The sequence below is a fragment of the Anastrepha ludens genome, chromosome 6, assembly GCF_028408465.1.
Source record: "Anastrepha ludens isolate Willacy chromosome 6, idAnaLude1.1, whole genome shotgun sequence".
NCBI classification, from domain to species: Eukaryota; Metazoa; Arthropoda; class Insecta; order Diptera; family Tephritidae; genus Anastrepha; species Anastrepha ludens.
The window spans coordinates 13,907,186-13,932,039 of record NC_071502.1 but is presented as its reverse complement, the minus strand read 5'-3'; the positions used below and the strand labels follow the sequence as shown (position 1 = coordinate 13,932,039).

Sequence of the window (24,854 nt, the reverse complement as noted above, 5' to 3'; positions counted from 1 at the left end):
TATAGTCGCCGAGGTTAGGTTGGGTTAAATGGCTGCCCTAGCTTGGGGTCCATTTGAACAAATATTCAAAATTCGTCCGTTGTGATGCCATACAGGGGAAAGGAGAAGGAAAGGAAGAAGGAGCCTTGGGATTAGAGGATGATGACCATGCACTTACGACGACGGCGACGGTGGCTGATTTACGTTCGTAATTAGCCGCAATAAGCTACTTAGGAACTTCACCAGATGTGTGATATTTCCGCAGGCGAAGCCCAGATGTGAGCCCAGATGTTGAAATCTTTGCCAGACGAGAGCAGCGCAGCTGAGAAGAAGGTGTCGAGATTATTCCACCTCGTCCTCAAGACAGCTTCTGCAGAACACGGACTTGAGGCAATCCCAAGTCTCACCGCATGGACACTTAACGGACAATGTCCGGTAGGGATACCCACCGAATTCGGGAGCTGGGGCTTTGTTAGCCTTAGGAGCTCTCTCGAGCGCCGAGGAGCGATTATACATTTTTTATAATTTGATATTTTATGCCCACAGCGTGTTTCAAGCCCGGTAGTCTGACACAAAATCCTAACGGCTATGGCGGCCGTGCCTGCATTACAGTTTAAAAGACATTCACTTGAGATTATCACACTGCATTTGAATAAAATCGTACAAATACTGGCAGCAGGAAATGATCCGACTGAATGTTTAACGTTTTGTAAAATCTCTCACTTAAAATATTACAAATGTAGGTAAAGAATTTCAGACCAACTTTTTAATTGTATATACTCGTATGTGAGTCACTTGGTTTAGTATCCATTTATTTATGTGCCTTTAATGAATCATTCCATTTTTTCACTTAAAACCAGACAGGAATCTTTATTTAAAATGTCTTTTCTATTTAACTTAAATTCCAATTAACTGTTTTATGCCACCAACTATTGCTACACTTTAACCCCTTCCACTACCGCTGAATCTAAAAATTTGAAGCAAATTTGAGATGCCATTCAAATCTAAACACGCCTCTGCTGTTGGGTGAATAATGACTGCAGTAAATGAATCAAAGCATGTAAAAATGAATCAAAAAAAAAAAAGAAAACGCGAATTATAAGAGAGAGGTCAAAAGCAAACGAGCCCTAAGCCATTCGCCTCCATGACAAACGATGACCACGAATTACCAGCGCAACGAAAATTATGCGACAGGAAAGTTAGAAAAAAGCCGTACACTTGCAGGGTTTCTTCAAATGCAAAGCGAGAATAATAAAAAAAATGGATTTTGTAGCAACTGTTGCGCTCTTGCGAAATCACTGTTAGGGTTGTTTACCAACACTAGTCGTCTACGCACTGCTCCCACAATGGCTAATTTTTATGTTGTTTTGTAAATAGTTTAACCAGCTTACCGGTTCCATTTCCTGTTCCATGGTTAAATCGCCAAAAGCCGGCATCTGATTATCGCCTGAATCGTATTCGGAATCCACTGAATACTCGCTAGCTAATGCTTGATTATAGTCTACGGTATTGTGCCTTTGCAAGATGCTCTCGAATTCTGCGTCAAAGGTTGTCGGTTGGGCTACGTAGCGTATACGGCGACGACTGGCGTCACTGTGCGAGTCGCTACTAATATTCGAATCGTAGGAACTTTGATCGTGCAAAGGATTATCGAAGGAAGTGCCTTGAGGACGCACCACGCTGCCAACAGCAAAGCGTACAGTTGGCTGTAAGGGTGGACCGTGCGTTTTTTCTTCTTGATCAAAATCGTTTCTTAACGCACGTCCTGGCAAATTGGGATTGCGTATATTGTTGCCCGAGTAATCACTTGGTTGTGCACTTTCCGCCGAAGAAACGACGTCGTCTGCACCACTGCTGCTCGCTGTAGTAACTGATTCGTCAGCAATGAACAACAATGCTTCTGACTTGTCCGCGTAAACGTCGTTGTATACGTCTGGGTCCGGAAAAATGACTTTACTCGATGATGGGTGACGGGTATGTGACGATGATTGAGTTTCTGGTGTGGCAAGCGGTGTACTTGCAAATGATCGTACTGCTGGGGGCGGAGTGTACGAAGGTGGTTGCTGGTAATCCGATAGTGATGCATTCGATTGCAGCGATTGTGGAGGCGATGCGGTATCGTCCACCAAGAGTTGTGGTGCGACAAGCAATTTTTGTTGCTGATGCTGCTTAGGGTGGTGTTCGCTTTGTTGCAATTGATTATTCGTATTATTGAAAGATGCGTGAGACTCCAATTGAAATTGTATCTGCTTTTGTATTGCCTCCAATGTGCCAGCCGATTCGTCTGCTTTGCTAGGCGCGTCTGGTGAAACGTAGGTAGCGTTGGTTGGCTTCGTGTGGTTTTCTTCAACTGTAGTTACATCCGCAATTAACGTTGCTTTATTTGAAAACTGTTCTGATATTGGCGTTGGGGTGGCCAGTTTTGATGCTGCGTTATTTTGCGTTATGCGACTTGCTATCTTTGTGGTAGCCGACGCAGACGCCTTTGATGCAGCTATTGCTTCAGTGTTTGCCACTGCGGCAGTTATTGTTGTTGTGCTCGGTTTGGGGAAGCGATGGCCACGTTGCAGTGGATTTTGCATCAACTCTGTGTCGGCTTTTCTTGATTTTGTTGTTGCACCGCTGCTGCTGGTGCTGGTTACGGTGGTAGCGCTGCCCGTGCTAAGAGAGCTAGACGCGCGGTTAGACGCACTTCTACTGGAGGCTGGAGCAATTGGATTTTTACCGCTATTTGCGCGCTGCCTTTTGCTAGCAACGGTTGCTGCTATACTAACTGCTCCAAAACTTGTCGTACGCTGTTCGCGCCCTAGTGACGGCGAAGTAAGTGCGGCCGATGAGCGAGTGTTGGTTTTGCGTATGGCGCCGGTGCTGGCCGGCGTTAGATTTGCTATTGGAGGCTGCGCGGTAGTAGCTACCCGACTCGGTTTGGCAGGAGCGCGTTCGCGTGGCGGTGTATCGCGTGTACTCTGAGTGATAACGAACTTCTCGTCGGTAGTAACGGTCGTTGTTCGTGTTGTTTTTTGTACTGTTGCAGCTGTGTGTTTTTGTGTAGACGTTGTTGGTATAGTGCTGCCGCTGCTGGTGGTAGCAGTTGTCTTTATTATGGTCACTGCCGCTTCTTTTATTGCACTCTTCTTAGTTTTAGGCTTCTTCTTCTTCGTTGACGCACCTGGTGCGGGCGATGTGACGGGGGAGCTATCTTCCGCTAACGTTGCAGGCGTTGTAGGTACCTCGTCGCCTCCGCTTTCATAACCACTTGGCTGCGCTTTATCTTCAATAGGTATCAAATAATCCGTTATGCTGGATGAGCGCGTTGCTGCTGTGCCATTTGTTTCAGTCAACTGTTGTTGTTCGTCAACTTCGTAGTCTTCCAACTTGCGCACTATAGATTGCTGAGAATCACTGAGTGATATTTTCACTTTACGTTTTAAACTTTCTTCAACTTCAACATTAGGCAAATCTCCGTCATCTGCGTCTTCAAATGGTGTTTCTTCCTGACTACCCTGCACTACGTCCCCTTCATCATCTTCGTCAATGCTTTTCTTAGTGCTGCTTTTCGATTTCTTTAAACTGCCCAATAGAAAACGTCTGGCTAACTTACTTTTTTTCTTGGGTTTTGCTTCTGACGACGCGGTTGCATTGGTGTCGGCCGTTTCTTCCCCACCGCTTGAGATTACTGTTTCTGGCGCAGAAACTATTTCTATAGATGCACCGCCAGCTAACGAACTTTCCGTAGAAGTGTCTTTAGATGTGGTACGTTTTTTCCTGCCCGAAAGCTTACGCAGTGCTGAAGTGAAACGTGAACGTGCCTTACTTTTCCGACGCGTTTCAGGATCTGATTGAGCACATTCAATATTGCTACTTCTAACTTTCCCGGCTGCACTCGTAAGATCAATAAGAACGGTGGAATCCGTTCTTTCTAATTCGCTCGAAGGCGTCGTTGATCCAACTTTTGCTAAATCCAAATCATCTGTAGGAGTTTCTAGTTGAGATTCAACGTTTTGCATATTACAAATGCTCCTGGTATGCCGTTCACTTGTCGGTCAAATATTGCGCGCACCTGCCAGCTAGGTCTGCCGCAAATCCACAAAAACTGGGCAACAAATATTATTTCAATTCGATGCTTTCTACGGTTCCACCAACACACATAACCAACGCACCTAAGCGGTTTGTGCAGTATTGGGTGCCACTATATTTTCGTTAAACCACCTTTAAAATTTTCTTCTCTAGCAAGTTTTGCTTGAACAAACCTTTGAAAGCTGTATTTGTAGGGTTTCTTAAATTTCATACGTATATTTTGCAAATATCTTCAGTACAAATGGAAAATACTTTTCTGAATTTTTACTAATCATATCCACCACGTACGATTCACGTATAAACACTTTTCACACCCACAATACTGTATCCTTAAAACTTCACTCTACAATCAATCAGCACATCCTTAAAGAGAGCTTGTTGACTAATCGGCGTGCAGCACTTGTTAATTATACTGCATCATTTTCACCGTTCACCGGATTTTAGTCGCTTGTGCCAGCAATCTCAGTCAACCACCATACGAATTCGCACTGAAAATGTTGTGTTGTTCTGTTGGCTTTTATAAAGTTTTTCCAATTGTTTAGAGCAAGTGTAGCGGCGGGTTGCGCTAACATAAGTATGATGTGCCCGCTAGCCGTCAGCGTAAACCAACCGCAAAATGTTGCAGGTGCCGGTTGGGGGGTTGATGGGTGAACTAATTCAACGACAGCAGCAAGAAGCGGGTGGTTTTCATTTCAACACTTGCATCTATGTATCTGTCAGCAGTCTTTAAACTGTTCAGTTGCATGCTTGAATACTACTACTTAGAGTACACGGTAAAAAAGTGACAGTTTAGACCACTTCAAAGTGTTCGCCGCTTGTGTTAGGCGACATATTTTGCAACTTTGAACTTTTGACAATAAATTTATGTTTGATTAGGTTATTCGATTCTTACATGGCGTGCCATTAATCAAAGGTATTTATGAAGCGCTTCTACTCCCATTTCCAGTGTGCGACTCCGCAAATGAAATACCCTAATTTTATGGCGTTTTCAAACGGACTTTTTTTTTAATGGAGGTATGTTTTATAAGCCTCAGCCGCTGTAGCCGAATGAGTTGGTGTGTGACTACCATTCGAAATTCAGAGAGAGAGGTTCGAATCTCGGAGAAACACCAAAATTAAGAAGAACATTTTTCTAATAGCGGTCGCCCCTCGGCAGGCAATGGCAAACCTCCGAGTGTATTTCTGCCATGAAAAAACTCTTTATTAAAAAAATATATGCCGTTGGGAGCCGGCTCGAAACTGTAGGCCCCTCCTTTTGTGGAGCAACATTAAGACGCACACACAAAAAGGAGGAGAACCTCGGCCAAACACCCGAAAAAGGGCGTATAAGGTATATACCTATATAGGTATATTAGGGCGGGTCGATTTAAAAATCGTTCATTGCTCTGTGAAAATCGTATTCTAGGGATCAAAATGAGAAATTTTGCCGAAGGAACCACACCTCTAAAACGAATTCTGATGTCCCCCAATTTGGGTCGAACGAAAAATCCCACTTTGACCCATTTGGAGTGCTCCAATCGAGTCCAAATGTATGACCGACCCCCACTAACTTTGAACGGCCGATCCACCCATGCCAGTGGCACACCCCCTGGAACTCCCCTTGGGGGCTCCCCATACAATCATTTCAAAATATCCCCATTTTTGGCCTTTACATGAGAAAAGAAACTAAAAAGTAAAATTGGGGGACATCAGAATTCGTTTTAAAGGTATGGTTCCTTCGGCAAAATTTCTCATTTTGATCCTTAGAATATGATTTTCACAGAGCAATGGGCGATTTTTTTGCCTCCCCACAAATCGACCCGGCCTAATACATATATATATGTTTTATAGAAAGCGGAGCTTTTTCATTGCCTGCCTAGAAGCCACCAGTGTCAGAAAGTACCCATTAATCTTTAATGTGTGCAGTGGTTGCATTAGCTCACAACAAAAAAAAAACCAAAAAAACCAGGAACCAGAATATCCAATTCCTATGCAAATTTGGTCGTGGAGTCCGAAAATCTACATGATTTATTTTTCTGTCATGTAATTTTCGACGCATCGCAGAATAACGGTTTTGAAAAAAAAGTAGATCGGTTAAAGATCATAAAAATGTACACATAATAATATCTGTAGAATTTATTAACCGTTATGTCAAACTAAGAGTAATGAGATTTGCGTTCTCTCTTTCCTACACGATTTTTCACTAAAGGGGTTGTATATACAGACTCTTTCTCACCGATAAATATTTTTTTATAAACAATTTAAGGCCGAAATTTTTGTCGAAAATCAATTTTTTTTTGTTGAGGAACCGCGTCTAAAGTGGTGGGGCAAAGTAGGAATAGCCTCACCACCTTCAGTGAAAACCATAAAGTAACTTTAATTTGGGTCCCGGGACATCGGAACATAGAAGATAACGAAAAGGCCGATGAACTGGCAAGAGGGGGATCTGCCATGAATAACCTTCTTGCAGTACCGATATTCACACCATTAGGTGCAGTCAAAAATTCAATTTCCCTAAAATACCTTCGAATAGCAGATTGTAGATGGAGAGACCAGACGAAATGCAAAATCAGCAGGACGTTATGGCCCACCTACAACCTCAAGCAATCGTCGACATTAATAAGCATGAAAGGACGAGACGCCTGTAGACTAACGGCAGTGATAACTGGCTTTTGGTCTATCGGAAAACAAGCATCCAAAATGGGTATCCCTCACAACACATACTGTAACAGTTGTAAACAACCAGAGAAAAAGGAAACAAACCTCCATTTCCTCTGTGTATGCCCTGCCTTATGGAAGGACAGAATGTTAACACTGAGCAAACCGCTGTTCGAGAGTCTTGAGCAACTGTCTGGCTTAGACGTCAACAGCCTAATAAGGTTCCTAAACCGCACAGACTGGATATAGTCTTGCCGTAAATAACTGTTAAACAAGTTGGTAACGAGGATGTGGCAAAAAAATGGTGCGGGAGCGCCTAAGGAGGAAGCTGGCGCTTATTGCATGATAATCCATCATCTCATCGATCCACTCTTGTGGCTGTGGTTTTGACTAGAAATCGCATTTTAACCATCAATAACTCACCGTATTCGCCTGATATGACTCCCTGTGACCTCTACCTATTCGGAAAACTGCGTTTGACCATGAAAGGAAAATGTTTTGCGTCCGTAGAGGCCATCCAAAAGACTTGTACCGACATCCTGAAGGGCTTTCAGGTCACTGATCCGAAACACTCTTTCGAAAAGCTTTTAGATCGCGCAAAATAGTGTATCGAGGCCAGAGGGGACTATTTCGAATAAATAAACTCGGAAGTTATCAGAACAAAGCTCCTGCCATTTCTATTTTAGCTCAGTCTTGTTTATTTTGCACCTCACCTTGTATATTAAACTAAAAAATAGATAAATAATTGGCGCGTGGGGTGCGTCTGGATGCTGTTCGACAAATGCAGGGACTTACAGTTTTAAGCCGACTTTCATGGCAGAAATACACTCGGAGGCTTACAATTGCCTGCCTAGAGGCGACCGCTATTAAAAAAACTTGTTCTTCATTTTCTTCGCCCAGAAACTCAAGATCGACCATAAAACAGCTTTAAACCATTTGCGCAAAAATTTAACGTAAAAATAATGGATTTATTGTTTTAAAAATTACACTTTTTTTATAAACAAATTGATCAAAACAATATTTTTAGTGATAACTAACAGAAAATTTGAGATACATGTAAAGGCCAATATGTTAAAAAATATCCCTGTAAAATTTTAGGTTGATATCTTGATTACTTTTTGAGTTATATTATATTCGAGAAGAACGCGGTTAAAGTTTTCCTTCTCATTCACCTTTCGTTCGACGCTCATCACTTTACTGGCTTTATAGGCACTTTTTAGACTTTCCATTAAGCTGAAAACATTGCAAAGATATTCTTTAGCTGGCCCCCTTAAATACCCACGCGTGGTACTGCCTACGGCTTACGGGTTGCTTATAGTACCCAGGTTGCAAACCAAAAAGTTTTGAGAATGAAAACGAGAACAAAATGATATTGTTCTAAAGGAAAAAAAGATTAAAAAAGGAAAATGGCATGATAAACAGAGCTTGTTCTAGTTTTTTAGATGCTACCGCACATTTGCCGCGCAATTAGCGTGCGTGGAATTTTTTCCAGTGTACTCGTATGCTAAGTTATAGAACTGAATAGTAAACATACATATTTAATATATTATATTATTTTTAATGAACAAACGAAATGTTGTCTTATTAAATGGGAATTTAGCACATATTAAAATACCAGTGTATTTAAGTATCTAAATTAAGGGATTCCCTTGCATGCCATTGAATACGAGTTGAGGTGAAATAGAAATCTGAGTTCCGCTCATTTTTCCTGCACCTTTTCATCAGCTTATTCCTCTTTCCACAAATATTTGCATATGCAGGTATGTATATACATATCTATATATATATATCTACATATATATATACATATATGCATATTCCATATATACATTTGTATACTTGCCACATAATACCTCTGTACATACGCGCAGACTCTGAATAGTAAATTTGGTTGAGCTTCTGAACTGTAGTAATTGGCGCTATTCCGAGTGTCATTGATTTGTTTAGAATTGTTCGAAACATGTGCAAGGGATAGGACGTAATATGCATAGCAAAAATATTTATTTATCAAAAGAGTCTATTTAGAATGCTTATCACTGATTTCATATAAATTTTGTATGTATATACTTTGCTTCAAAGTGCCGTCTTATTATTGGAAATAATTGACTGCTTTGTATTAACTCGGGCAATCAATGAAAATTCCATTAGAACACTTTTTTTTTTTTTTGACAAAAACATTTAAGGTCAACCAAGCAATGCGATGGGTGTGAATATGCAACTGATTGCACACGTACGATAGTGGAGCACATGAAATGAAATTTTGTTGACATATTCATATTATTTTATAATTCTAAATTACTTGAGATTGTACGTAATACATAATATATGCATAATTATGCATATACACAAACATACATAGCTCGCACGTGTTCAGGGCGAATAACTCAAGAGGGATGTTGAATTTGTAAAGCTGCCCATGGAGAAAACTTGAAGCATTTGAAGCGATTTTCTGGTTGAAAATCGGCTGTGAGCTTTCAGTATGCCCTTGGGGGAACCTGTTATCCCTATAGGGCGCGTCCCCAGGTGGTGGATAGGGGAACGCCTCCCAGATATGGAAGGTAGGAGAGTAGGTCTCCCGCGAACCACACAGGTCGAAGACGTAAACTTCGTTAAAAAAACTCCCTCAACCCAAGGTGTAACGCGACCCGTGCCTATTGGGTGGGTTTGGCAGCCGGGGGATAAAACTAGGCTGTCTTTTAACGGAGCCCTCCTGACACCAGGCCGCCTCAGGTTGTAACGGTGGACTTACCATGGTATGGGGCGCTGCCATGGCGGACTGTTTATTTCCCCTAAATCCTCATTGGTCACCGCACATGGCGACATGTGCAGCCTTCTGGAAGGGCAGGTGACCGTACGAAACAGAATGAACGAACAAAATAAACAAAAAAATTCGGATAAGGTTACAAAGAAGACGGACAAACGGACGGACACAGACCCAAAACGAACGGATAAACGGACGCACCCATTGACACACCCTCCAGCCAAGAGACGGTTGATGGCAAAGCTGTGGGCCACAGCACGCCATCAACCTCTAATCAACCATCCACATCCGCTGATGTCAAGGGGCAAAAGCGCCAAAACGTTAAAAAAGGCCCGTCCAGGTATAAGCTTTACCAGAGGTCTCTGACTATTCTCGGAAGAATAAATAAAAATGAGGCTGAAGGTAAAACTCATCCAAAGGACGCGGCCGATAAGGCAAGGTGCCAAAAGGTGGTCGATGAGTACCTGGCGTTCCAGGCCACCCAGAAGGCAGAAGCCGTGAAACGCAATCGTTCGCAGGACGAAAGCGACAAACCAACGAAGAAGCACAAAGTGTCGGTTCACACTGCTTCAATACCAAAACCAACCAAACGCTCATTTAATGAGGTGGCACGGGATCACCTGCAAATAGCGTTGGTTGATGAAATAACAAACCGTGGTAAACCTGTATCGGATAAGTGGTCCGAAATCGAGGCACGGCTGTCCCGCATTGTCGTCGATCATGTCATGGCAAACCCGGAGGGTCATGTGCCCGGATTTGATTCAATGGAGGTGGTCCGCGGATACAGGGTGATCAAGTGCGATGATCAACTCTCCCTTAACTTCCTGCAAACAGTTGTGGGCAAGATCCAGAGCGACTGGGAAGGTTTGAGGCTCAAACTAATCCCGGCCAGCGAAATCCCAATGACCAAGGGCTCGCATCTGGATCCCGAACATGGAATTCGAAGCTAAGCAACTTATTCCATACTTGCAGGCACACAACCGCACTGTTCCGATGGATGACTGGAGCATCATCAAAGCGGAGGCTCCGCAAAAGAACAGTGTGTCCTTCGTTCTCCAAATATCGGAGGAGAGTATAGAGCCACTGGGAAAAGTGGACAATAAACTTCGGTTCGGCGTCAGGAAAACGCAACTGAAGATATTCCGATCTGCAAATCCGGAGGATGAACAGGACGAGGTTGACGGCGCCAACGAGTTGCTCACGGGCATGCAACTTGACGACGCCGCATCTACCAAAAACGATGGCGTTAATAAGCAGCACCCGGGAGTGCAGCTTGGCGACGCCGTCAAATTGTAAAGCGACCAGCAGCATGGGTCTCAAGGCTGTCCAAATAAACCTGCAGAACTCGCGGACTGCAACGGACAACCTTTTCTACAAACGGACTGAAGGTAACTCCAGATCTTGTATTGTAGCTAAGAAACATTTGAACATATTTTTAATCTCATCATATTGTTCACAGGATGTGACGGCTGTGGAGGTAGAAGCCGCTGACGGTGTCGGCATCATACTGGCTTCCATCTACATGGCACATGATCGGCCAGCACCACCCGAGGAGGCTAGTCGGCTTGTGTGTGAAGCCAGAAACAAGAACCTGCTGCTCGGATGCGATGCCAACGCGAGGCATGCGTTGTGGGGAAGCTCCGAGACAAACGACCGAGGTGAGTCTTTATATAATTTTATTATTAATACTAACTTATCGGTATGTAACAGGGGTAACACTCCCACTTTCACCTTTCCTAGTACGGAGTACTTCAGAGGATGGGAGGAAGTGATTGATGTTACTCTACTGTCTGAAAATAGCTTAGTAAGGGTAGATACTTGGAGGGTATCCAATAAAAGGTCCTTTTCTGATCATAGTTGGATCCTCTACGATTTGGATCTTAAGGTAGATCCACCCCTACCGTATCGAAATCCTTTAAGAACCAACTGGAAGAGGTTCAAAAATGCAGTAAACAAGAGGATAGGAGGGACTCCTATCCCTCAAATCACTCTCACGGAAAGCCTTGAGAGTAGGGTCATAACACTGGAAAAGGCATTTAGTAGGGCCTACAAAACGTCCTGCCCCATAAAATTTAGCAAAAAAACTCACCCTCCTTGGTGGAGTAGTGAGCTCTTAAAACTAAGGGAAAAATCTAGATCAACGTTTAACCTCAGCTACTCGACGGGAAATTGGGAATTGTATAGAGAAAGTCGGAGACAGTACAAGAAGGCAATCAGGGCCGCCAAAAAAGAGAGCTGGAGGGAATTTTGTTCGTCAATCGAATCCACTAGGGATTTCGCTAGGCTTAGCCGGGTTCTTTCCAAAGACCACTCTATGGCTTCTTGGGTCAAGAAACCTGATGGAACTTGGACTGCTACAACAGAAGAATCGGTAGAGCTTCTGCTAAACACGCATTTTCCGGGATGCAGCGCTTACGAAAGTGAGAGGGGAAACATTAGGCGGATCCAAAATAATCCACAGCATCTTGCAAATGAAAGTATTACCAAAGAAAAAGTTGCATGGGCAATCAAATCTTTCTCACCCTTTAAATCTCCGTGGCCAGATGGGATCATTCCAAAGATGTTACAGGAAACCTTGGATTGTATCCTACCATGGCTAGAGGAAATTTTTAAAGCGTGTTTAAACTTAGGCCATATTCCAGATAGCTGGAAACTAGTCAAGGTCGTCTTCATACCAAAAGTAGGTAGAAGAGGACATGAATCAGCGAAAGACTTCAGGCCAATCAGTCTTTCGTCTTTCCTGTAAAAAACTTTTGAAAGACTTTTGGATACGCACCTCAGAAGCTCTTTGGAGAGCTCTGGTATATCAACTGCACAACACGCATACCTTAAAGGCAAATCTACGGAGACGGCGCTTCACGAGGTTATCGGAACAATAGAGGGCTCTCTAGAGAGCAAACATTATACCATGGCGGCATTCTTGGATATCGAAGGCGCCTTTAACAATGTTAGCACAGATGCCATCCAACGGGCGTTGATAGACCTGGAGGTGGACAGTTGTATTAGTAACTGGGTCATCTCCATGCTAGAAACGAGGATCACCAAAGCTAATATGGGTAATATCAACATAACCAAGAAGGTCCACGGGGGCACTCCACAAGGGGGAGTATTATCTCCACTTCTTTGGCTATGTGTGATCAGCAAAATCTTAACAAAACTTGACGGAGGTGGGGTAAAAGTGGTGGCGTACGCTGATGATGTGGTGTTAATGGTGTCAGGACTGTGTCCAAATACGATCAGTGGGATCATCCAAAGGGCGTTAGGCGAGCTTAACTCTTGGGCCACAGGATGTGGGCTAAGTTTAAACCCGCGCAAAACAGAACTTATGCTTTTTACCACCAGATACAAGGTACCAACTTTTACCCTACCAAATATCAACGGACAAACTCTGGCTTTATCAACCAGTGCAAAGTACTTAGGGGTAATTTTGGACTCCAAACTTAGCTGGAAGTTAAACGTCGAAGAACGGGTAAGGAAAGCAGAAATTGCTTTATATGCCTGCAAACGTATGCTTGGAAGAAGTTGGGGTCTTCAACCTAAGCATACATTATGGCTCTATAAGGCGGTTATACGACCCATTTTATCGTATGGTTCGGTAGTTTAGTGGAAAGCTCTAGGGAGAGAGTACAATACCAAATTACTCGGCAGAGAACAAAGATCAGCCTGTGCAATAACGGTCGGTGCAATCAGATCATGTCCTAGAGAGGCTCTCAATGCACTGACACACGTTATTCCAATAGACCTACATATAAAGAAGACGGCAACCATGAGTGCATTTAGGTTAAATGAAGCGGGTCGCTGGAAAAGAAAAACTTATGGTCACGCTAGTCTATTATTGCGACAAACTCAGTTAACCTCGGTGAGGACTGACTACATCGTCCCGATGGTAACGTTCAACAGGAATTTTGCCACACTCTTTCCATCTAAAAAAGAATGGAATAAGGGATTCTCTCTAAACAACTTCGATACCACAGTCTATACAGATGGCAGTAAAATGGACTGTGGTGTTGGAGCTGGTATATATTCTCATAGACTTGGAATTGAAAAATCTGTGCGCCTCCCCAATACCAGCAGCGTCTTCCAAGCGGAAGTACTAGCAATTGGGGAAGCCTGTAGGTTACTAATCGCAGATTTCTCTTTTAAGGGCAATATCGCTATTCTTTCGGATAGCCAAGCCGCAATCCAGGCGCTGGACGCGACTATAACAACCTCTAAAGTGGTGGAGCAAAGTAGGAATAGCCTCACCAACTTGAGTGAAAACCATAGAGTAACCTTGATTTGGGTCCCGGGACACCGGAACATTGAAGGTAACGAAAAAGCTGATGAACTGGCAAGAGGGGGATCTGCCATGAATAGCGCTCTTGCAGTACCAGTATTCACTCCACTGGGTGCGGTCAAGAACGCAATTTCCCTAAAATACCTTCGAATTGCAGATTGTAGATGGAGAGACCAGACGAAATGCAAAATCAGCAGAACGTTATGGTCCACCTACAACCTCAAGCAATCGTTGACATTAATAAACATGAAACGACGGGACACCTGCAGACTTACGGCAGTCATAACTGGCTTCTGGTCTATCGGAGAACAAGCCGCCAAAATGGGCCTAATAAGGTTCCTAAACCGCACAGACTGGATATAGTCCTGCTGCAAATAACTGTTAAACAATTTGGTAACGAGGATGTGGCAACAAAATGGTGCGGAAGCGCTAGTTGGATTCTGGATGAATCACCACTCTAACCAACCAACCAATGCGTCCATAAGTAACTAAATTTTTTTTTTTTAATTGGAATATTGAGTTGGGGAATAAGTTCATGGCGTTTTTACATATCCTTTTATTTTCCAATGATTTGTTTGCTGTTTGGCAAAGTGTTAGTATTCATTCGATGGAACTCTTTCTGATGAAATTCATCAGGTTTTTAATATCAATGCCAGCTATATCAGCAGGCGAGAGAGCCAAGATGCCCAAATCTTTCGCAGGGCAGTTAAGGAGAAAGTCCTGAGATGAGTCCATTATTTTTGATTTCATTTATTATTTTTGAGTCATTTAATTTTTTATTAGTTTTGAAATGGAAAGCCCAGAAAGCAAATATTGGGTAGTCGAAAAAGTCTTTTCGTATTTTGTCAATAGATGTCGTTGGAGTCATCTATCTCCAGTGCTACCAATCACATTGTGTCATGTCATATGGTGTTAGAAAGGTGACATTTTAAGCTTCATTTAACCAAAAACAAAATTAAATTCGGAGAAGTTGAAAAAAAGTTATAGCTGTTCAAAAATTAGTGAAAATAATGAAGAAATTCGCAAGCCACGCAAGCCACCAATGAAAATTGTGAAGTTTACGGAGACGATGCAGTATCAGTTCGTGTAGCAAAACATGGTTCGCTCGCTTCCGCTCTGGAATTTTCGATGTGAAAGATGCACATCGCTCCGGTCGACCTATCGTTGAAAAAGTCGATGAAATTATGGAAAAGATTGTTCAGGACCGTCGCATAAGCTGCCATGACACCGTCAAGGCACTAAACATTCATCATCAAACGGTTTTGAACCATTTAAAAAAGGCTGGTTACAAAAAGAAGCTCGATGTTTGGGTACCACATGAATTATCTGTGAAAAATTTAATGGATCGGAGACGAAAAGTGAATCAAATACGACAATAATGTGCGAAAAAGATCATGATGCAAGGGTGGTGAAGCTCAACAAATGGTCGCATAGCATGGATTGACGTCTCGAAAGGTTATGCTGTGTGTTTGGTGGGATTGGAAAGGAATCATCCACTATGAGCTGCTCCAGCCTGCTCGAACGATTGATTCTACACTTTTCTGTCAACAACTGATGAGATTGAAGCAAGCAATCGAAAAACAACGGCCAGAACTAATCAGCAGAAAAGGCGTCGTCTTCCATCAGGACAACGCTAGGCCACACACATCTTTGATGACTTGGCAAAAACTGAACTCCCTTAATGGAGTGAAGTTGGCTTCAAGAGAAGCCTGTGAAAATTACTTGTCGCAGTTTTTCGCCGAGAAACCACAAAAGTTTTACACTGATGGAATAATGTGTCTAGAAGAAAAATGGCAAAAGGTGGTCGACCAAAATGGTACATATTTGGTTTAATAAAGTTCATTATAAATATAAAAAAAAAATGAGTTGAAGTTTGATTAGAAATACGAAAAGACTTTTTCGACTACCTTATATCATAACTTTCGACACCTGCTCTTCTTTGATTTTCATCGAGGTCAAAAAGCTGCCCAAACAGACCGGGAAATTTGCAACGTATTTGGAGAAAGTGTCATGGGCAAGTCAACAGCACACAATTTGTTTGCAAAGTTCAAAAATGGCGACTTTGACGTCGATGACACGTTCCGCAGTGAAAGGCCTTCTAAATTCGATGAAGTACGTCTCCAATCACTTTTGAAGCAGAACAGTCGCCAAACCAGTCGTGAATTGGCGGAAAAAATGAACTGCGAGCATAAAACGATTCTCAATCACCTTCATTCAATGGGATTTACCGAGAAATTGGGAGCCTGGGTGTCTCACGAGCTCAACGAAAAGAAAACAAAGAAAGTCGTCTTCAAATTGCTTCTCAGCATCTCGCCCGCCATCGAGCAACACGCGGTCATAAACAGCGCTTTTTATACCGAATCGTCACGGGAGATGAGAAATGGTGCCTATACAAATATGAAACAAAGAAACGAGTGAGTGGCTCCAAGAGATACGCCAAAGCCGAGAATCTAGAGGGATCTTAATCCAAAGACGAGATCATGATATGTGCTTCTTAGGTCTGGAAGGGCATGGTGCATTGGGAAATGCTCGAAAAGAATGCCACGGTCAATAAGGAGCTCTACATTGCCCTGCTAAACCGCGTGAATGTGGCTCTTCGACTGAAAAAACCTGATTGATATGGTTAAACCATACTCCTTCACGACAATGCTAGGCTCGATGTTGCACAAGTAGTCAAAGCCGTACTCCAAGAGCTCGAATGTCAAACCATACGACGTGCGTTACCTTCGACAACAAAAAGGTCTTTAAAACTGGCTCAACAATTTCTTTGACTCCAGAGTCAAGTATATCAATAGAATTTTGTTTCTCGTCTTTTCATTCGAGTCATTCGAGCTTTTTGATTCGAGTCTCTTCTAGTCCCACTGCGAATTATGTGGAGCTTACCAGCTAATCGCTGCAAACCTTGTTGAGTAATAGCGCGTCCTCGAGGTTCTTTTGTTTTCAATACATGAAAGTCATCTAGTAACTGATCGACCAATTCTTTTATAAATTTGTAATGTGTAAAGTGCGTTTTCGTTATTTTCTTTTTGAACGGATTTATATTGAATGTAGGAATTGGTAGCACATTCTTCAAAGCCCCAGAAGAAAAGTTTTCGTAATAGTTATGCAATAAAAATAATAAAATGGCTTTTGGCGGCAATTAGGCGACATGACCATATATGCGCCATTGGACCAGCTAAGTCCAAGTGTCATGTCGCCTATAAGGCGCTAGTGGACCGTTAAGAGTTAAAGTTTTTAATGAAGTAGAGGGTGGGCTAGATACAAAATTATTTTCGAATGACACCGAAATCGCACACCTGAATAAGTCCAATACATTTGCAGAAAGTGACAGTTTAATGTGAATTTTGCGTAGATTTTGGCCCATTTTTCTAATACGTAAACAACATGTCCGTAAACGGTAAGCGCTAAATCACCTTGTAAATGTTATGTGTTAAAGAAATAGGTTTAGTGCAGAGATCGACAACTTTTATAGTCGGAAGAGTCAGAAATTACAATTTATAAATATCAAAGTTTTTAATTTATTCCACTGAGGAAACATTTTTTAAACTCATCCGCCGGAATCGCGTTCAATTCGGCTGTCACAGTTTTTTGGATCGCCTCGATGGAGTCGAAACGCCTCCCCTTCAGCTTTCTTTTCAGGCGCGGGAACAAGAAGAAGTCCGGAGGGGACAGGTCCGGGCTGTAGGGAGAGTGGGGAAGCAGCGGAACCCCCATCTTGGCCAATGCAGAGGTGCAGATTAAGGCGGTGTGCGCCGGTGCATTGTCGTGATGAAGGGTCCATTTGTTGACGAGGTCGGGCCGAACCCAGGCCACGCGGTTTTTCAGCCGAAGGAGCACTTCTTTGTAAAATACCGCTTTTACAGTGCACTCCTTGTGGACGATTCCTTGAGAGTCGAAAACGATGATCAGCATGATTTTGACCTTGGATTTCGACACGCGCCTCCCGACCTTCCTTGAACGACTTGTGCCACCGTTTTACCTAGGCACTGGACAGAGATTGGTCCCCGTAAGCCTCCTTGAGTAGCCCAATGGTTTCAGTACTCGTTTTGTTTAGCTTTACGCAAAATTTGATCAAGTAACGTTGCTCCAACGATCACTGCATTTTCGCCACTGAAAAATCCTAACACACTTTTAAAACAGCTTTCACGCGCGGAGCGATGTTGACTGCACCGCTGGTTGCCAGCAAACTTGGACCGGTTTCTGATGGAAGGGGAAGGTCCAACGATCATTTTCCCCCACCAGCCGATTCGGTTGATCGCTTGGCAGACGCTCCGCGCGGGAAGGCTCATTACTTTTCAGTCAAACCCTGTATTTGTATACGAAGTGTTTTTTACAACAAATTGTTCAATAAAACCGAAAATAATTGTTTAATTATCAAAATTTATTTCGTCGTCTTCAAAATAGGCTCCATTCGAAGCAAAGCACATATCCCAACGATTAGTACAGTCATCAGAGCACCTTTGAAACGCGTTTGAAGCGATCTTCTTCAGCTCCTTCAGCGAATTCTCCTTAATGGCCTCTATCGACTCAAAGCGGCGTCCGCGGAGTGGAAATTTAAGTTTTGGGAAAAGTAAAAAGTCCCAGGGGGCTAAATCCGGCTTTCCGATGATATTTGTCGATTTGTCGAGTTTTTGGTCAACAAACTGTTCACATTATGAGCCTTGTGAGACAGTGCGTTATCATGGTGCAAAATCCACGAGTTTTCTTTCCACAAATTGGGCCATTTCCTACGCACATTCTCTCTCTCTCTCTCTCAAACGTCGCATAACTTCCAAATGATATTCTTTATTTACCTTAGAGCCATTTGGAACGAATTCCGAGTGCACAACGCCATGATAATCAAAGAAAACGAGTAGCATGACTTTCACTCTTGACCGACTTTGACGTGATTTTTTGGGTTTCGGCTCATGTGGATAGCCGCCTATTGACTGGCTTGCATGTCAAACTCATATACCCACGTCTCATCACCTGTTACGATGCGCTGGATAAACGTTGGGTCCGAATTCACTTGCTCAAGCATGTCTTCAGCCACCTTCTTGATGAATTTTTTGAAAGGGATTCAACTCTCTTGGAACGAGTCTAGCAGCCACGCGTCTCATGCCCAATTAATGGTGTAAAATGTTGCACAAAATAATAAAACTAATTTCTCTTGTCCGATTGATTTTATATGATTCTCCAAGGACTTGTGATGATCACCGCAAGGGACTTCTGGAGAAACGGAAATTTTTGAAATTTTGCTAAAATCAAGTCGACACATGATATATTAATGCTATGTTTTTATTTTTGTAAAATAAAGCAATTAACTACCAAATTATTGAAAATCATCATTTTTTCGGGCCTCTGACTACCCCTATCGCCTTAATTTGTCACATTCGAATGAGTTTTTGTTCCATTCTTAGCGACTGCGGTACCCATTGTGCACACAGCTTTCTGAATCTCAATACTTTAGTAAAAGCTTTGCTTATATTACCCATTGAGATGCCTAGGGTGTCTGCTAAATCTTTTTCAGCCACTTGACGACTTTCCAATACGATATCCCGAACTTTTTTCAACGATTTCTGGTGTTGTTGTGGTTTTTGGACGTCCTTGACGTGGATCGTCTTCAAGGCTGTGCTAATTGATGACGAACAGTCCTTATACACATTTAATAATTTGTTTCATTAATTTCCTTTGTTTTTAAACCTTCCAAAAGTAAAGACTCAATCGCCGCACAATTCTTGATTTTTTCCATTGTAGAAAATACTGTGACACGTCGATCCTAAATGGTGTGTAATCAAAGAATGAATTGACAAATTGGAATGAAAATGAAAAAAAAATTAGGCTAGCAGTAGCGCCCTTTCTAATAGAACAATCCAGTATTCGCCACTTGCTAACGCTTGGCGAATCGAAGAGGCCTTATATCTCTGAGCGTAAAGTCGTTTTCTATTATTTATGGTCACTCAAGCTGATTTGTAGGATACTATTAAACAAGGACGTGACAAAGTTAGAACTAATTGTCCAATCCAGTAGTTCCAAACTAAGGAAAAACGACTAGATACCGACTGATCACATAAAGGTGGAAAGCACTTTTTGAGTATTGAGCGCTAAGCTGCACTGTGCTGAGTTCAGCCACGACTTGGGCCAATTGGTGTAGGGTACAAATATACCTTAATAGAGTCGTATGTAAGGTATACAAATACAAATACATATGTACACACTTATATGCGGTTTAAATAACTGTAAAACTACTTCTCTCTGCTGAAATCAAATCCTAATAAGGCCTGCACACGCCCATTATTACTACTTGGCAGCAGCAGGCAAACATTGTAATGCGGAATTACTGCAACTTACTTAGGCACACACACGCTCACACACACACGTATGTATGCACGTTTATGCATACTCGTACTATAATAACATAAGTAAGTATGTACATATGATACGTGAAATGTAACCGATCATTGACGCAGAAAGGGCTGCAACAAAAAACAAACAACAAGCCGCGTTATTATGGCTTCCTTACTAAGATAACAACTAATGTTAGTTAATATGAGCTCATGCAATATTTCCGATCACTTTTAGTCGCTATGAATCTATGCAGATATGTGTGTATGCGTGCACTTCTCAGCCCACCTACATACCTACATACACGTCGCATCTCATGTGCATACATGAACATACATACATATGTACGTATGTATCGTAGCATCGCAATTATAATCCATGATGATGAGCATTTGGAATTTTTGCCGGATGATTGACAAGTGAGGTTGGAAAAATGGAGAAACGTATGAATGTATTCTCTATAACTAAATTTTATTATTGTAGATTGTTTTCAGTTTTCGTTGCGATTTCCAAATACCATATATGTACATATGTAAGTAGATCAATATCGCCACGATTAGAACTTCATGGCCTAAGTCAAGATAACGCTTGGAAAACAAAATAATCAACTTATGTAAGTATGAATTTAGTAACGCATGATTGAATGCGGTCAATCCGAGCCATCTGTTGTTGTTGTTGTTCTAGCAGCATAAACATTCGCCATACACGTACGGAGAATGCTGCTGGAGTGACAGTCCTTGGCTGGCTATAATTGCCAGGTCATTCCGGTAACGTGGAACCATCTATCGTTTTCGTGACATCCAAAGTCCCTTGCGAAATATCAGGTCAGTCCATAAGTTCGTGCGTATTTTACCCATAATTTCACTTTTGTACGATTTTTGCATACAAAAAATTATTCGCGGAATATAACGGAACTATTTATATTTTCTTTGATACTCTATGGGCAAAAAGTAAGGAGAATTTATTTGTAAACTTCGCGGGATTAAAATATCGCTCTAGTTATTTTGTTATTTTTTCATGAGTTGGCAGCACTGTTAATAACATCTGGGCCAACTTTCATGTGAATGTTATTATCAGTAATATATTTACGCTTGTGTTTACCAAACGACCAAGAGTGCATTTTTCGATTTTTACAATGTCTGATTTGATTGAGCAGAGAAGTGCCATCAAATTTTGTTTGCGGAATGAAATTTCGGCTGCGGAAACGTTTAGCATGTTGCCGAAGGCATTTGGTGATTCGACCATGTCGCAGAAAAATGTTTATAAGTGGTACAAAGACTTCAAAGAGGGTCGAGAACGTGTTGATGACTTGGAGCGCTCCGGACGACCATCGAAGTCAACAGATGACCAACACGTCAATAAAGTGAAGGAGTTAGTGCTCCAAAATCGTCGGTTGACTGTTAAAGACCTAACTGATATGATCGGAATATCAGAAGGATCAGTGAAAACCATTTTGAGAGACCATTTGGGCCTACGAAAAGTCAAATCTCGTTTGGTACCGAAAACTCTCAATTTCTTGGCAAAAAAGTCGTCGCGTTGATGTGTGTGAAACAATGGCCCTTATTATGAGCAACATTCGATCTTCGACTATAGTCGAAAGTGCTGATCGAACGAATTTTCATTTGGTATTATGGTGCTCATTCGTTGAAGAATAGGACTATTGTGAATTTCGATCGCTCGATGCATTTACAATAGATAATTTTTCTCAGCTGATACAGCAAATCAAAATAAAAGAAAAACCGATTGTGTTGAAATTCTTTGCTAACAACAATTTTAAAAGTTAAAAAAAAGTATTTTTTGTGAAAATGGAGTACAACGGAGTTGTGGTTCGACGATTCAACGCTCGATGAAAGATTAGTGGAACTAGCTAGATGTAGAAAACAGTTGAGAGGCGCATCCAACCCCCTTGAAATGGCTTCCCAAGTTTAGTATTTTCAAAATGTGTTGACGTACATAATATTACAGAAATTTCCTTACAGTTTTTTAAAGAACTTTAGATTATCTAAAGAGCCGTTTATGAACCTACTGTCCAGTACAAAAAACCAGTTGCAGCAGTGCACCCGAGCCAAGAGCTCTTCACTATTCTTCAAAAAAAGCAAAACAAATTATTAATGTGTGTGCAGCTTTGCACAACATTTGCTTGTTTTATAATGTTCAACTTCCGGATGAAGAGTTATCCGATGAGACCCTCAACGATGATGCTGAAGATATTGAAGTGGAGCCAAATAACGGAGAAGCAGAAAACATAAGAAATGAAATTCTTAGAATATTATAGAAAAATCTAAAAAGTATTAAATAGAAACCTTTACGCCACAGTTTCTGTTTTATTTTTGTTATAAATTTTCTTTATTCAATTATTCGTCATTCGAAAAAAATATGTATTTCAGTTCCTCTACGTATTTCAGCCCATACCTGCCAAGGGAAAATAATAAAAAAATAAAAATGTATTTCTATAAACATCACAAAAAAAAACATTATTAACCTTAATCCATTTTGCTGCCGTTCTAACTGGTGGTCCCAAGCAATTCAGCTCCGTTGTAAATTCCTCGCAAAATATTAACATATATTAACATATTCCTGCATAATATTAACAAAATTAGTATATATTTATTATTTGGTTACTATAAAACAATAAATAATCGCAAACAACTTACATTTTAACAAGTTTTCCCACAATACGCTACACAATCGAAAGCAAAATTGCATTCGACTCTAAATTCGGTATACAACGAAAATTTCGACAGCGTTGCACCGCTCATAATACCAAATTGACATTCGATTTTCGATCTTCGACAACCAACGAATATCGAAGATCGAACGCAACTCATAATAGGGGCCAATGCTTTCAGACTATCAGGACAAGCTCAAATGCATCATTACGGGAGATGAGACTTGGATTTATGCTTACGACCCTGAAATAACCGACCAATCAAGCGAATATTGTGCTAAAGGCGAGGCCAGACCGAAAAGAGCACGTCAAAGTCGTTCAAAAATAAAGGCCATGATGACAGTTTTTTTCGATTTTCATGGTGTGGTGCACTAGGAATTCCTTCCACCTGGCCAAACTGTTAATAAGGAATATTATTTGAGCGTTATGCGTCGTTTACGTGAAGCAATTCATCTAAAAAGACCAGAATTATGGGCCAACAACTCTTGGTTTTTGCATCATGATCTTCGTGACCATTTCGCCAAAAATTCCACGCATATCGTTCCGCAACCACCGTATTCGCCTGATTTGGCTCCGTGTGACTTCTGGCTATTCCCAAAACTCAAGAGACCACTCCGGGGAACGCGTTTCGAGTTGATTGAGGAGATAAAAGCTGAATCGAAGAAGGTGCTGATGGCTATACCAGAAATGGACTATTTGGCATGTTTCGGGGATTGGAAAAATCGTTGGCATAAGTGCATTTCGTCGAGAGGGGATTATTTTGAAGGAGATGAAATTGATTTACAAGAATAAATAAAGATTTTTCATTTTACAACCAAATTCACCTTACTTTTTGCCCACAGCATTCAACAAGTGATGTTGTTAAAAAATAAAATGGAATCTTCGAACGCGTACAAGAGGCATATTTTGTATTCTTTTTATAAAAGTGGTAAAATGCAACAACTGCTGCTGCAGAAATAAACACTGTTCACGGAGAGAATACCGTTAGTATAAGGACTGCGCAATAGTGGTCTTCAAAATTCCGAAGTCCGCTGGTCGTCCTGAACTCTTTAACTCCGACGCCTTGCTCGAACCCGTGGAAGCTGAGCCGAATTTGACAGTCGATATGATAGCTCAGAGGTTAAATTCATCGCATGGAACAGTTCACAGGCACCTGGTTCAGTTGGGAAAGGTTTGAAAGCTGGGAAAATGGGTTCCGCATAGACTTTCCGTCCGCAACCTTCAGTAGAGAGTGAATGTGTGTTCTCAGCTGCTGCAACGGCTTTACAATAATCCTGTTCGCAAACACCAATGGTTAGATGAAGATGAAACACCAGAACCGACCCCTAGAGATGACCTTCACCCCAAGAAGATTCTCCTGTCTGAACTTCTGGAATCAAACCAGACGATAACTGCTGATTATGATTCCCATCAGCTATCAAGCCTGAATGAGGAGGCACTTAAAAAATCGACCGTCTTTAGTGAATACGACACGCAAGACCTCATACCGTAAGGCAAACATTAGGCAAGCTGAACGAGCTCGGATGGGAGCTAATGCCGCATCCACTATACTCTCCGGTACTCTCCGGATATTGCACCTTGTGATTATAACCTTTTCCGTGGACTTCAATCCCATATGAGTAACAAAACAATTTTTGGGCAGGAAAAATTTGCCTAATCGTTGGGAAGACATTGTAAATAATGAAGGGAAACATATTATTGATTAATAAATACTTTAAACATATTTTTTATTAATTTTAAAACCACCTTTAAAAAACGCACGAACTTATGGACTGACCTGATACTTTTCTCCAAAGCAAAAAATATAATTACACAGAAAAGAAAGCGCCTATTCATCAGGCAAATATTGGATGGCAACTAAGTAATTGCGGATTTTTTTAGAAAATCAAAGACAATTTTTTCATGGAACTAAAAACTTTAATGTAATGTATTGTCCATTTTGATCAATGACCTTTTGCCAGCTTTCAGGCAGCATCATAATCCCACCTTCATACAACTTCTTGTATTTATTAGCAAAAAACTGCATGAGGTACGATGTGACATCATTATCATTATTGAAATTTTTACCATTCAAGGAGTTTTGTAAAGATCGAAACAAAAAGTAATCAGACGGTGCAAGGTCAGGACTACAT

General features: G+C 41.6%; 1 protein-coding gene across 4 annotated transcripts in view; it reads right to left on the bottom strand.

Annotated features, from left to right (window-relative positions):
* LOC128868491 (ras-related protein Rab-32B) overlaps window positions 1-24,854 on the bottom strand; it is an 80,346-nt gene that overhangs the window by 11,369 nt on the left and 44,123 nt on the right. The window contains exon 1 of one of the 4 annotated variants that reach the window (XM_054110633.1): window positions 1,371-4,556. The exons of the other annotated variants lie outside the window; for them this stretch is intronic. Coding sequence (XP_053966608.1) covers window positions 1,371-3,986 — 2,616 coding nt within the window. The 5' untranslated portion in view covers window positions 3,987-4,556. Of the gene's footprint in view, window positions 1-1,370; window positions 4,557-24,854 lie in introns of those variants that run through there. 4 annotated transcript variants of the gene reach the window in all.